This window comes from Motacilla alba, chromosome 20 (genome assembly GCF_015832195.1).
Source record: "Motacilla alba alba isolate MOTALB_02 chromosome 20, Motacilla_alba_V1.0_pri, whole genome shotgun sequence".
Classification (NCBI taxonomy): Eukaryota; Metazoa; Chordata; class Aves; order Passeriformes; family Motacillidae; genus Motacilla; species Motacilla alba.
Genome location: NC_052035.1, coordinates 9610179 through 9622218, shown reverse-complemented (window position 1 = coordinate 9622218; position 12040 = coordinate 9610179). Strand labels below are relative to the sequence as shown.

The window sequence follows — 12040 nt, the reverse complement described above, 5'->3', positions numbered from 1 at the left end:
GGCATTTAAAAGACAAGTGGATTTGGCACTTGGGGACGGGTTTAGTGGCGGGCTCGGCAGTGCTGGGGCAGCTTTCCCGAGCCCAAGGATCGCAGGGCTCCCGGCCGGGCTCTGGCCGTGGTGCTGAAGCCCCGGGGCCGCTCCCCGGAGCCTCCCGCTCCTCCCTGGGCTGCTGGACCTGGCCCAGGTGCTCTTGGAAAAACAAGAGGGCGTCCTGCACGTCCCAGCACTCCAAGAGATGTCCAACCAGCCTTCTGATCTCCAGCATAAAGGCATTTGAACCCAAGAAACAAATTCAGAGTGTGCTCACACACATCCTTTGTTCTGCTCGAGCATTTTTATAGTTGCAAGATCCAGCCTCTTACATCAAGTCAAACAACACAATTTCCACACACACAAATATCCAGGCAGGAAAGATGCACCCTGAATACACACCCTGATTCCAAGGGAGCTCTAGGACCGTTTTCTCCCTCCCCAGATTTCCCATCATCTCTCAGAGGAGGAACTTTGGCTCAACAGCCATGCAAAGCGGCAGCCCTAAATCCACTCACTGCAATTATACTCTATAACACGTAGACACAAATCTTATGTGGTACCTGTGTCAGGAAACCCCGGATAGAATTACCAATGAAAATGATTTACCTGCCCAGTTTATGAGCAGAGTCAGGAGCCATTATCAGCTGTACTGTCACAGCAAACCTGATAAAGCTCTGGGCATTTTTCACGGTTCAGAAGCACCAAGCAATGTGATTGACTTGGGAAGTTTGTTTTGGACAGAAATTAATGCTCCATAACCCTCAACCATCATTCTGCTCAGGCCATACATTTTTCACTTTATGACTAAGGTGACTTTTTTTGCATTCAGAAAAAACCAACCAATCAAAAACCAGTGAATTAAGTGAACTTGCCTAAATCTCTAATTCCAGCTTCGTTGGAGTGGAAGGTTTTCTTTTATGATTCCTTCCATCTCCTGGCTTTGTTTCAAAATCATCTGCTTAGTGTTTAAAATTTACTTTTTATTGACTTTATAATCCATTCCTTCTTTAGATGCATTTCATCAATAAAAAAGCTTGTTAATTTAGTGGAACTTTTTATTCAAAGAAGCTTTGTCTTGTGATTTGGCCAGAACAGGAGAGTCTCAATGGCAAGGGGGATGTACACCATAAATATGAATTCCAGTTTTTTATGTGCTGACCTTGTTAAATACTCTAAAGAATTAATATGCAATTAAATAACCTCAAATTAAATAATCTCAAGGATTAACTGAACTCACAGGAATCCCCGTATCTCACCTTCAGAATAAATCATGAATGAAAAACAGCTAAGGAGGAGAAATGCTGCTCCTATTGTCCAGTCTTTCCCTGGAAGAGTCTGCTGGAGTGTGGAATGAGCAGTCTCCAAGAAACACCTGAAATTCCCTTCTGGCTGCATCTTTGATACTGATGTGTCAAACCCCCAAACATCGCCCAGTTTATCAGCAATTAACACACCACAGGAAGCTTCACAGAAGCCAACAATTTGGAATAATTTCACCCTTGCTCCAAGTGCCATCCCGACTGCTGATTTCAATACCAAGGAGGGGTTTAAGATCTGTATCCCAGGGAAATACCAATAATTCCTGGATCTTTGCAAATTACATCGGGGAGGTGGAAGAGGAGGGAAAACGTCAGCGATGTAAAATGACACTAAGCCACTGCTCTAATTCCCCAAAGAATGTTCTAGTGCTTTAGCCTCTGCTGCTGTTTCTCTGCTTGTTCTGCATGTGCAGTACCAGCTTCTCCAAGCTGCAGAAGGATCTGATTAAGCCTTTTATGAGGAACACATGTTGAGGGCAGGTGTGTTGTGTCAGCCTGGGAACGCACACGCTGCCCCACAGGACAGGAGGGAGCTGGGCTGCCCCAAGCACTCTGCAGGCAAACAGAGTGGGAAAGACAGGAAGAGACAAGCGTGCCCCAAGGGAACAGGGGAAACATACGTCTGAGCATCCCCCTGCCCCTCAGCCCTCTGAAGTGAACTTCTTAATAGAGAGTTGAAAACTGTTCATCAAACAGCAGTGTTGAATGAAGGCAGTGGAGCCAGAAAGAGTAAATTAGAGAAAAACCTGGAGAAAGTTTTTTTTTTTTTGGGGCAGGTTACACCAGCTGGCTGCAAGTGTGCAAAATACACAAAGGATAGGAAGGCAAATTTCAGGAGGTGTTACTGTTACTTGTGTAAGATCTTGGCTTCAGTCTACCTCTGTCCTAGTGAAGATTCCCCAACTCTTCTCTCAATAGACAAACTTGCCACTGCTTTTTCCACCACAGAGAATAGGTGTAAAGACTCTTCTTTCAGGCAGATGCATTCTAGGTTTCACTTCTAATCAGAGCGAATCAAAGATGCACACTGACATCAGTGCAAGAGGGGGAAATGAAGGGAAGTCTGCTATGAGAAAGCAAAAATCCAGCTTGTGAAAGAGCTATTGTGACCAGATAGCCAAAGAGAAGCAATCAAAATCCTTTAATTCCTTGACCTTCTTTACTCTTTGGATGCAATTACAACCACTGAAAATCTACCTTCTGCCAAGAGCAAGGCATCTCTTGCACACTGGTTCTCACATAACATCTGCTGTCAAGGCTTGCCTTGCTGCCTCCCTGGGAACCTTCCAACCTGTCAGTCTGAGTGAAAACAACAGACAGGCAGGCAGCGAGTTCTGGCGCCTGGGAAGACATTTCCAATTTCTACCCCTTTCACTGGAGCCTCAGGAAAAGCCCAAGCCTCCCCACTCCCAGAAGTACCATATGGAGAGCCCAGAGCTATGCCAGGTATTTCAGAACTGGGAATCACTCCTCTCCCTGCTGGCTGGCGAGCTGGGGATGTGCAGGATGAATCCTTGCTAAGGAAAAAGCAAAGCAGATTCTTATCTTGACAAAGAAGTTGCTGCTGCATTTCCTACCTGGGTTGGGAGGATTATCTCTACAGTTCATTTCTACACCAGGACAGACTTTTAGATGTTGCTCCAATGAGCTTTTGTCTCTGATGTGTTTTGTGCTAAAGCATTGAGGAAGATTTTCATATTGGGCCCTACAGCAACCTGTATCACGTCTGGTGACTAATATGCCCAAGTTTGATTGCATTCCAGATTAAAGGAATTGCTTTTGCCTTCAAGGAGTACAGACAAGCTCTGAGCAGAAGCAGACTGAGACCTTATGTATCCTCAAATGTATGCCCAGGAGCAGGATGATATAATCAGCAGGAGTCAAGCTGACAGCCAACACTGTGCTCACCAGATGGGTCCAGGTTTGTTTTCCTGCTCCTTTGGCATGCAAGACTGAGTTCAGGGAGCCTTGCCCCAGGTACACTACACTGCAGTCCCTCAGTAGTCTCAAGGAACTGGAACTTCCAGGAAAAAAAAAAAAAAAAGTGCTCACAGCTGGGCACTGCATATTCAAACAGTGAGGATTTCACAGTGCTGTATCTGGGGTGAAAACCAAACCAAGCAGAACACACCCCCACCCCACAACTCCTAAAAAACATTAGACAAAGCAAAACCAAACCACTGAAAACACAATTTTGCCTGTCCCTTGCCCTTCCTAACAGGGAACCGACTATTCTGGTCTCAGACAAGGGGGGAACGAGGTCATGTCTCTTGCTGCATCCCCTGAGCCTTCAAGTTGCTGGTTGTGTTTTTGTGCTATTGATCTGAGTCCCTGCCTGTCTGCAGCACTGTACCTGCCAGCACTCTGGGGACAGCTGCCCGTAATAAAACCTGCCTCAGAGCGAGATAAAGAGAACAGAAAAAGATACTGGCAGGGATCAAAGAGTTTGACCCTCAGAGAGTAAAAAGGGAGAGAATTGGCTGACTGCTTTCAGGCAAGGTCTGAAGGAGAAAGACTTGCTTTTTGCCTGACCTCAAAGAAGAGGGGAAAACTCCATTCCTTCCACTACATGGCAAAATTACATGAGCATTTCACAACCAGCAGCAGTTACAGACCTGAGGCTTCAATATTCTACTTTTATTACAGGACAAGTAAAAATTTAGTTCACTGCATAGCTCAGCCCATATGGGTTTCTTGCCTACAAGTATTTTAACCCCATTTCCAGGGTTTAGGACTCAAAAATTTATTGCTCCTCAAATCTCAGGGAGAAAGAGAGAGACAGAAAGTATTTCCCTAAATCCTATTTTGTCTTATATTTCCCTCCTGTCTCCCCATCTGGCCCTTGGTGATGTTTTGCAGATGCACAGAGAATATTGTCATGTGCCTTTGGGAAGAAGCAAAGGAAAAGCCACTGCCAGAGACAGAGTTCCATATATCAGAGTGATCACTTAGCCCAGGGCCACGTGCCTAAGTCAGTAAGCTGCCAAAAAAACAAAGATCTACCCCAAACAAACTCAGGACCATTTGTTGGCTCAGCCTCTGGCCCAGGGCACAGGGGCTGTGCCAGCTCAGGAGTTCAGGAAGGATGCTGAGAGTGAGAAACCTCTGTGCTTTAAGAGGAGATGTTATGACTGCAAAGTCTGCCCTTGTTTCACCAAACTCAGGTACGGCTCTGTTCCACCTAAAAGCCCCCTCTACAAGACACCAGGCTGCATTCTGCTGGGCACACAGGACTGCCTTTCTCACACAGGGGCATGGCAGCAGCTCTCAGACAGATTCATGCAGATCGTTTGGCCCGAAGGAGAACTGAGGGAATATTAACAGCCAGCACACGTGCCAGGGAGCTCATCCAAGTCAGGAAACAGGAGCTTCTGCCTCTGCCTCTTCTCTGTGACATGGCAAGAAAGGGGCCTGAGCCTTCCCCCCTCCCTGCAGTTCCCTGGGGCACACAGACCAGCCCAGCTAACAGGAAATGCAGGATCAGGACGGTACCAAAAACGTGCAGAGAAGTACTTGGCACTCCAGAAACTTGAAAAATCTCTGCTATCCCTCAGCATTTAAACAGGGCAAGGTGCCTTTCTTTGTTAAGCCAAAACTGAAAGCCAAACTGTGAATAGTTCCCCAGTTCACTGCATTTTTGCAGAGTACTTTCAAAAGCCTGAGGAAGACTGTGATGAGGAAAGAGTGAATGAAAACATTCAGGGAATATATCTTGGGTATCAGCAAAGGAAAATAAGCTGCTTACTGCCTCCTGAAAGTTGATTTCATTTTCTGGAGATTGTTCACAACAAATGTGCAGCATGTGCTCCACCACCCATCACTGAGCCATGGGGAGTAAGAGCAATCCTTCACAGAAACATGGAATTAAGGTTGGAAGAAGCCTTTTAAGGTCAAGTCAATCATCAACCCAGCATCACCACCACATTCATCACTAAACCGTGTCCTCAAGTGCTATATCCACACATTTTTTGAACACTTCCAGGTGTGGTGGCTCCACCTCTTCCCTGAGCAGTCTGTTCCAGTGCTTTACAACCCTTCATGTGCAGAAATTGTCCCCAGTATCCAAACTAAACCTCCCTGGTGCAATTTGATGCCAGTTCCTCTTGTCCTGTCAAAACTTTTTCTTTGGACCCTCCTCCAGAAAGGTCTCTGCCCTTGTCAAAACGTGAGTTGCCACAGCCCAACAGGGATTCAGAACCCTTTGTTACTGTATGGTTGCACAGATCCCTTACTTCAGGCTGCTGATACCTGTTTCCAGCTGTTTCAAGCAGTATTTTTCATAAGAGAGAACAGGAGAACAATCCAACCACACAAATTTACAGCAGCTTTTGCAATCAGGCAGTACAAAAAGCGGTGGAGAACACAAGCTAACCTCTGTGCCTGGAAAAGAACAAAACCAAAGCAGCACGTCCCGGGGAACTGCTCCCCTCGTGAGGCACTCACCGCGATGAGGATCTGGAAGGAGCTGTGCATGACCTCGATGTAGCGGTACTCCAGGGCACAGCCGATGACAGAGATGTAGGAATGGTTGTCCAGCCCCTTGATGCCAGACATTGAAGCCTCCTTCCTCACGCAGCCAGGGCCATTTTCACTCCACCAGGACTGGTGCCGGGAGATGTTGAATGTCAGGAGCTCGCTGTCCTAAAGGGGAAAGTTGCAAAGAGAGCTCTGTTTGCTCTGAGAGTGTCAACCTCACAGGGCAGCTCCTTTGGGTCAGCTCCCCGTAGAGTCAAAAGAAAAAACAGATTCAGAGCAGCTTATCCAAAAAAAAAAGTTCCTACTTTAAGTTATTAATACAAAGAAAAAACAGAAAAATGTTGGGGCGAATGTATACCTCCTCTCTAAGTCTTGGGTGATGTAATATTCTAATGTCTTTCAATCAATCATATAAAAGTACAATAATCCCATGATTATTAAAAATTATTATTATTAAAAACCACTTCTATGGACTCTGAGACATGCTGGACACCTACTACATATATCCAGCCTGCGCTACATCCTGCTTGGAACCACATGCTGTCAGATGGAGGGTGTATTAAACCAATGGGAAACTTTGTTTCTGAGATCCCCACTCTCCAAAAATGCTAGCACAGATCAAAGCATGTTGGCTTGATATTCATTCACAGAATTACGGAATGGGTTGGTTTGGAAGGGACCTTAAAGAACCTTCCACCACCCCAGGGTGCTCCAAGCCCTGTCCAGCCTGGCCTTGAACACTTCCAGGCACAGAGCAGCCACAGCTTCTCTGGGCACCCTGTGCCAGGGCCTCCCCAGCCCCACAGGGAAGAATTTCCTCCTGTTATCTAATGTAAACATATTTCCCAGCCAGGCTGCTGTGGTGAGAACCATTCCTGAGGCAGCCCTGCCACAAATCCATTTCACCATCCTGTAGCAGCACAGCTTGGATGCAGGCTGCAGACCCAAGAACATTTTGCCTAGTGGTTTCTTCATCCAGAAAGGAACCCTCAGGTTTTGGGTTTGGGAGATCAACCCTGCAATTCTAGAGGAAAAAGGTAAACAAGGCAGCACTCAGTGTCCTGCCAGGCTTTTCCCAGCACAGGAATCAACACAAGCACCTGGAAAACATGAACTCATAACCCCAAAGTGAGTTTCAAAGCCCAACAGATGTCTGTTCCTAGCTTTTAAAACATCTGACACGATCCTGTACCATTTTTACCTGATTTCCTTCCACACTCCTCACATCTGGTGCTTCTACATCTCCTGTCAGCCTACCCAGCCCAGCTGACCTCACAGAAGTGACTGCAGCTTCTTGTGAACTCCTCCAATTTCTTATCAACTTTACCTTGAGAGGCTTTTTGTTTTGCTCCCTTGTCTTTCCTGGGTAAATACTTTAAACCCGTTGAGGGGGTTACAGAGTGAAATGCCACACAAGGAGTGCAGGGCTTTGGTGTGCAGCCAGGTGTTTATTTAAAAATGACCACACTTTCCTCACACTTGAGAAAAGCTCAGTATTTATAGGAACACTCAGAAGAGCTTTGGGATTTTGAGCTTGCAGGGCATGGCAAAGGTAAAAACAAACTCAGGACTGGCTGAACAGCTGCAACCCTTCATGGATGAGTGCCAAGTGCTGGCTGCCCCTGGGGGCCTCTCAGGGCACTTTGATGCAGAATCAACAATTCCTTTTGACCATAAAACGAGGCAAGGGGTTGGAAGTTTTATTCTGAAGAACAGATTAAAAAATTTGAAGGCAGAGAATGTATATCTCTACGGAAAGGGATGAATGCTGGATATGCACACATCACCCACCCATTAGTAAAGGTTTTAGCACCTATCCATAAATTATTTCACGCTGCTCGTGCCAGGGTCCTACACAGTCCCAGGAGGAAAGCTGTGGCTCCCAGAACAGCAGCAGTCAGAGCTTGGGGTATTCACACTCCCCAACATGGAAAACCTCACATGGCAGCTTCTTTGTGTCAGCTCCCTGCAGAGTCAAAAGGAAAAACAGATTCAGAGCAGCTTATCCAAGCCCCTGCTCCAAATTACCCTCCAGAGAGAGGGCCTGTCTCCACAGCCAACACAGGAGCCAAGCCAGGCAGTCCTGCAGATATAAAACAGGCACTGAAAAGCATGTCCAGGGCCAAACTCGAGTCACAGGGGCAGCAACCTGAATGCCAGCCAGAGAACCAGCGAACAGTCCCCAACTGCCCCGCTCTGCACCTTGTGTGGGGACCCTCTGTCCACCACAGGCACCCCAAACCAGCCTGCAGAGCCCTTATTCCAGTCTGCTGCAGGAAGCACTGCTGAGAAATGTGGGCAATTTAGTGAGAAGACAGCTGCCAAGCTCCTGACATAATCACCACAGCAGATGGCATGTGCTGGGCAGGAGATGGAGGAGGGCACAGAGATGGAGAGTGGCACTGGGGCAGCAGAGACAACGGGCAAAACTCCATGAACACTTGGGAGTTTAGCCCTCTCCTGGGCTTCACCCTTCAGTGGTCCAGACACAGCTCAGGAAGACACCAAATCACAGCTTTTCTGCAAAGCTTGCCCTTCTTCCCCCACGTTTGGGTGCTTTGAGGCTGATGGATTTTCCCCAGCCAAAGCCAGGCCTCCAGGCTGGGCTCTTCTCCCTCTCACAGGGCACTCGCTGCTTTGGCTGGGCAAAGAAGCAAACATCTTTCTCAAAAAAACCAAAACAAACTCCCACAACCAAACAAACAAACAGAAAGAAACCTCCAGAACAACCAAGAAACCCCCCAAGTGAATTCCTGTGTCTTTGCCTGGGGCTCCCCCATTAGCACTGAAGCAAAGCTGCTCCCCAGGGCACCACAGGATCTTCTCTCAACCTCAGTCCCCAGGGCTTCCCTCTCCCAGCTCACAGATGGTGCCTTCCCAAACCTTCTGCCTGACTGCTGCAGGGAGCCCTCAGCGTCCTCTCTGCTCCTTGCAGAGGCATCAGTGTGTGTTTGGCAGAGCAAGAAACAGGCTGCTTTCCTTCTAGAGCCTCCCTTTTGTCAGCCTTCAGAGATTTGGCTCTGCCTTAGCTTTGCTGCTGAGCTCTGCTTGTAAATTCAGCCTGAAAAAGCAGAACAGGTGTGGCTGGAGGTGGGCAGGTGGAGGAACAGGAGGTCCTAACCAGCACTCACTGCTTTTTGTCTGCAATCACGCTCCAGCTCTGAGCAAAAAAAAAATAAAAAAGGAGGAAAAAAATTAAAAAGTCCTACATCAGTGAAGAGCAGATTGGCAAAACAGAGCACATCGGGATTCCAAAAGCACCACAATGCCTCGAGCTCATCCATCCCACAGATGTAAAGTGAATACTGATTGCATACTGGGATCAAGGAATGTCTCTGTGCTCAAAGCCACCTTCCTGAGCCAGCACCTGTCTGGAGCAAGGGCAGCATGAGAGGGTCTCAACATGCAAAGCAGAGCTGTTTCTCTGCCCGTGTCCCTGGCTGGATGCCCTCGGGGGATACCTGTGTGATGGGGCACAATAAAAAGAGCACTCAAGAAAATCCCTTAATTGACCTCCCCGTTGCTCAGAGCTTGCTGGGAGACTACATAAACAACTCCAGGATGTCTCCTGTGGTTAGCCAGCTCCGTTTGTGAGAATACAGTTGGAGAGAAGCGAGACCATGAACAGAACAGCACACAAAAATCAGGAGAAAAGAGCCAGTTTTACGAAGGTTTAGGGAACAGCTGTTTCCCAAAAGCTTTCTGCGATGCATCTGAAATCCAAACACGCTGAAATGCTCCCAGAAGTGGAATGTGGGTTGGGAGATGTTAATCGGCCCCAGCAGTGAGCCAGCCCTGCTGCAGGGAGAGGGATCTGTGTGTGCCTGGCCCCTCCTCGTCCCCTGCCAGGGCTACCACTGCCTCCTTAACCTCCAGCCTGGGGGAAACACGAGCCGGGAGCGACCCAAGCACCTTGAAAGCCAGCTAAAAAATCACATCTCACTCTGAACCGCAGCACCTGGCTGCCACCCCTTTGCCACCAGGGTGAGAGGGGAGACAAGAGCACTGAAACTGCAGCACCTACATTTCCCAGAGCCTGTTTTCCCCACGGGAAACTCACACCTACCTCCAACACCCACAGAGCCAGCTGCGTTCCTTTGCTAAAATAGCTGCCTGAAAGCTGTTCTGAAATTGTTTTCTAAGGGACACTATCAGAGATGGTTTTATTTCTTGTTGTTAACAGCCTTCTGAACTGCCTCCCCCAAATTTCCTTAATTATCAGGCAAAACCACACTAGGACAGCTCTGGAATAAACTGAACCTCTTTTGGGAGCCACCAGAGCTTGGCAGCAGAATAATTTTGAATCTTTTTAGATGGAAACATTTCTTATTAAAACAAGAAATATAATGTTCATCTTTCAGTCCTGCATCACCTTTGAGACACAGAGAAACAGTCCCATTGTCTCTCAGTGGGCTTGATGACAATGCCACAGCATTTAAAGCCAAATCCCAGGCTTCCAAGTTCTAAATTTAGAAGGAGTTGAGGGACAGTTTTACATACACACAAATTTATCCATCCTCCTGGTATTTTAACCAGGTACAAAGTCATCCCAAGCTGCCACCCAGATTCTCTGAAATACAAATAACCCCGTTAGACTCACAGGGGCTGCTTCCATTTCAACGGGAGATTTAGACCACCACGACTCTGGATTCAGATCAAAGCAGTGCACAGACAAGAGAGAATATAAAGGAGGGATAAAAAAAAAAATTAGGAATCACCATTCAAGAAGAATAATTCCAGAGGGAAAAGACAAAGGAATACATTGAAATACAGGACTCCAGTTCCTCAAATCTCTCTGAATATTTCTCAAGCACAGGATGAAGAGTCAGTCAGCATGGCAGCTGGACAGACATATGCTCATATGTCTTAACAGCAGGATTTTAATAATTAACTCAGACTGAGGGGTTGCAGGAGGGATGTGTTTCACGCTCGAGTAGACAGGGAGAAGCTTAACATATTATTGCAAACCCAGCCTGGAAACTGCAGAGCTAGCTCCCAGCAATTCACCTGCCCAAACGGCCAGATGGACATGGGAAAAGAGGGAGATGGGACAGGAGGAGGAACAGCAACCTGGAAATTGGGCTGTGAGCCCCACACGGAGCAGTGGCACAGCACTAGGAGCTGCAAGGGTGCTCAGGAGTATGGGCAGAGCGAGGCAAGGCTGCCAGAAGCTGCTCGGAGCGCATCACCACCTCCTGCCAGTGCTGAGAAGCAGCCCTGCAAATCCAAGCTGCTCCAGCACTTGCCTGCTCACTGGCAGAGCACTTCCAGGAAAGCTGGCATGGGCTGTGTGCTTGGGGAGGCCCTTCCAGCAGCAAGGGAAGTGCTTCCTCAGACACTTGTGCTGATCCACCTGTGTCTGGCCACCCAAGGCAGTTCTGCTGGGCCACATTTCACACTCTTACTCCTGCTAAGAAGAGATTCCAAGATAAAAAACCCTGGCAGGATAGAAAGACAGAAATCAAGTCAGTTTAGCTCTTCCAAGAAATAGGGAATAGATTCAGTGATCAGCAGAATTTTCCTTTCCAATAAAAATTCAGTATAACTAGTGATTGGTAGCTGGCTAGTAATTAGTTACAACTCCCCTGAGCAAGGCTGACCAGAACAGCATCCTCAGCAATTCCATGGCCAGGAGACATGGAATGGACATGCTGGAACAACCTGGAGGAGAAAGGAGCACTTCAAGAAATGTGAAAGACAGGAGGAAAGAGAGGGTGAGAACTGGAGGAAAGAGAGGGTGAGAACTGGAGGAAAGAGAGGGTGAGAACTGGAGGAAAGATGCAGCAGAGAACAATTCCTTGGTAAGGGGAAGCCAACACCCAAACTGCACCTACCAGCCCTTATTCTACTGATGACCTGGAATTTATAACTGAGAGATTGTCCCAACCCCTTTGCCAAATCACTCATGGGCTGACAGAGGATCGTGGGGTCCCTGGTTTCTGTTCATTAGATCAGCCAGGCACCCAAAGCAAGGGGGGCACAAGAACAACGTCCCTGTTCTTGTGAACAGCACTTCCCTGCTCCCATCCTGTGTCCCTTCACCACTGTGAAATCAGTCCTAGGCAGCAGAGCACAAGGAATTGTTTGCAACGAGTGCACATAACTGTTTCCTCATCTTTTCAATGCCCTGGGCTTTCCTAAATCTGTTAAATCAGAAACACTTGAATCCTTTCTCTCCTTTCTCACCTCACCTGAGTTATCACCTGTCT

General features: G+C 47.5%; 1 protein-coding gene across 3 annotated transcripts in view; it reads right to left on the bottom strand.

Annotated features, from left to right (window-relative positions):
* Nucleotides 1-12040, bottom strand: part of NKAIN4 (sodium/potassium transporting ATPase interacting 4) — a 49659-nt gene that overhangs the window by 10050 nt on the left and 27569 nt on the right. For all 3 annotated transcript variants that reach the window (XR_005259529.1, XM_038159121.1, XM_038159119.1), the window contains exon 4: nucleotides 5799-5996. Coding sequence is in view for 2 of the 3 variants with exons in the window: in XM_038159121.1 (XP_038015049.1) it covers nucleotides 5799-5996 (198 nt within the window). In the remaining variant the exon portion in view is untranslated. The remainder of the gene's footprint in view (nucleotides 1-5798; nucleotides 5997-12040) is intronic.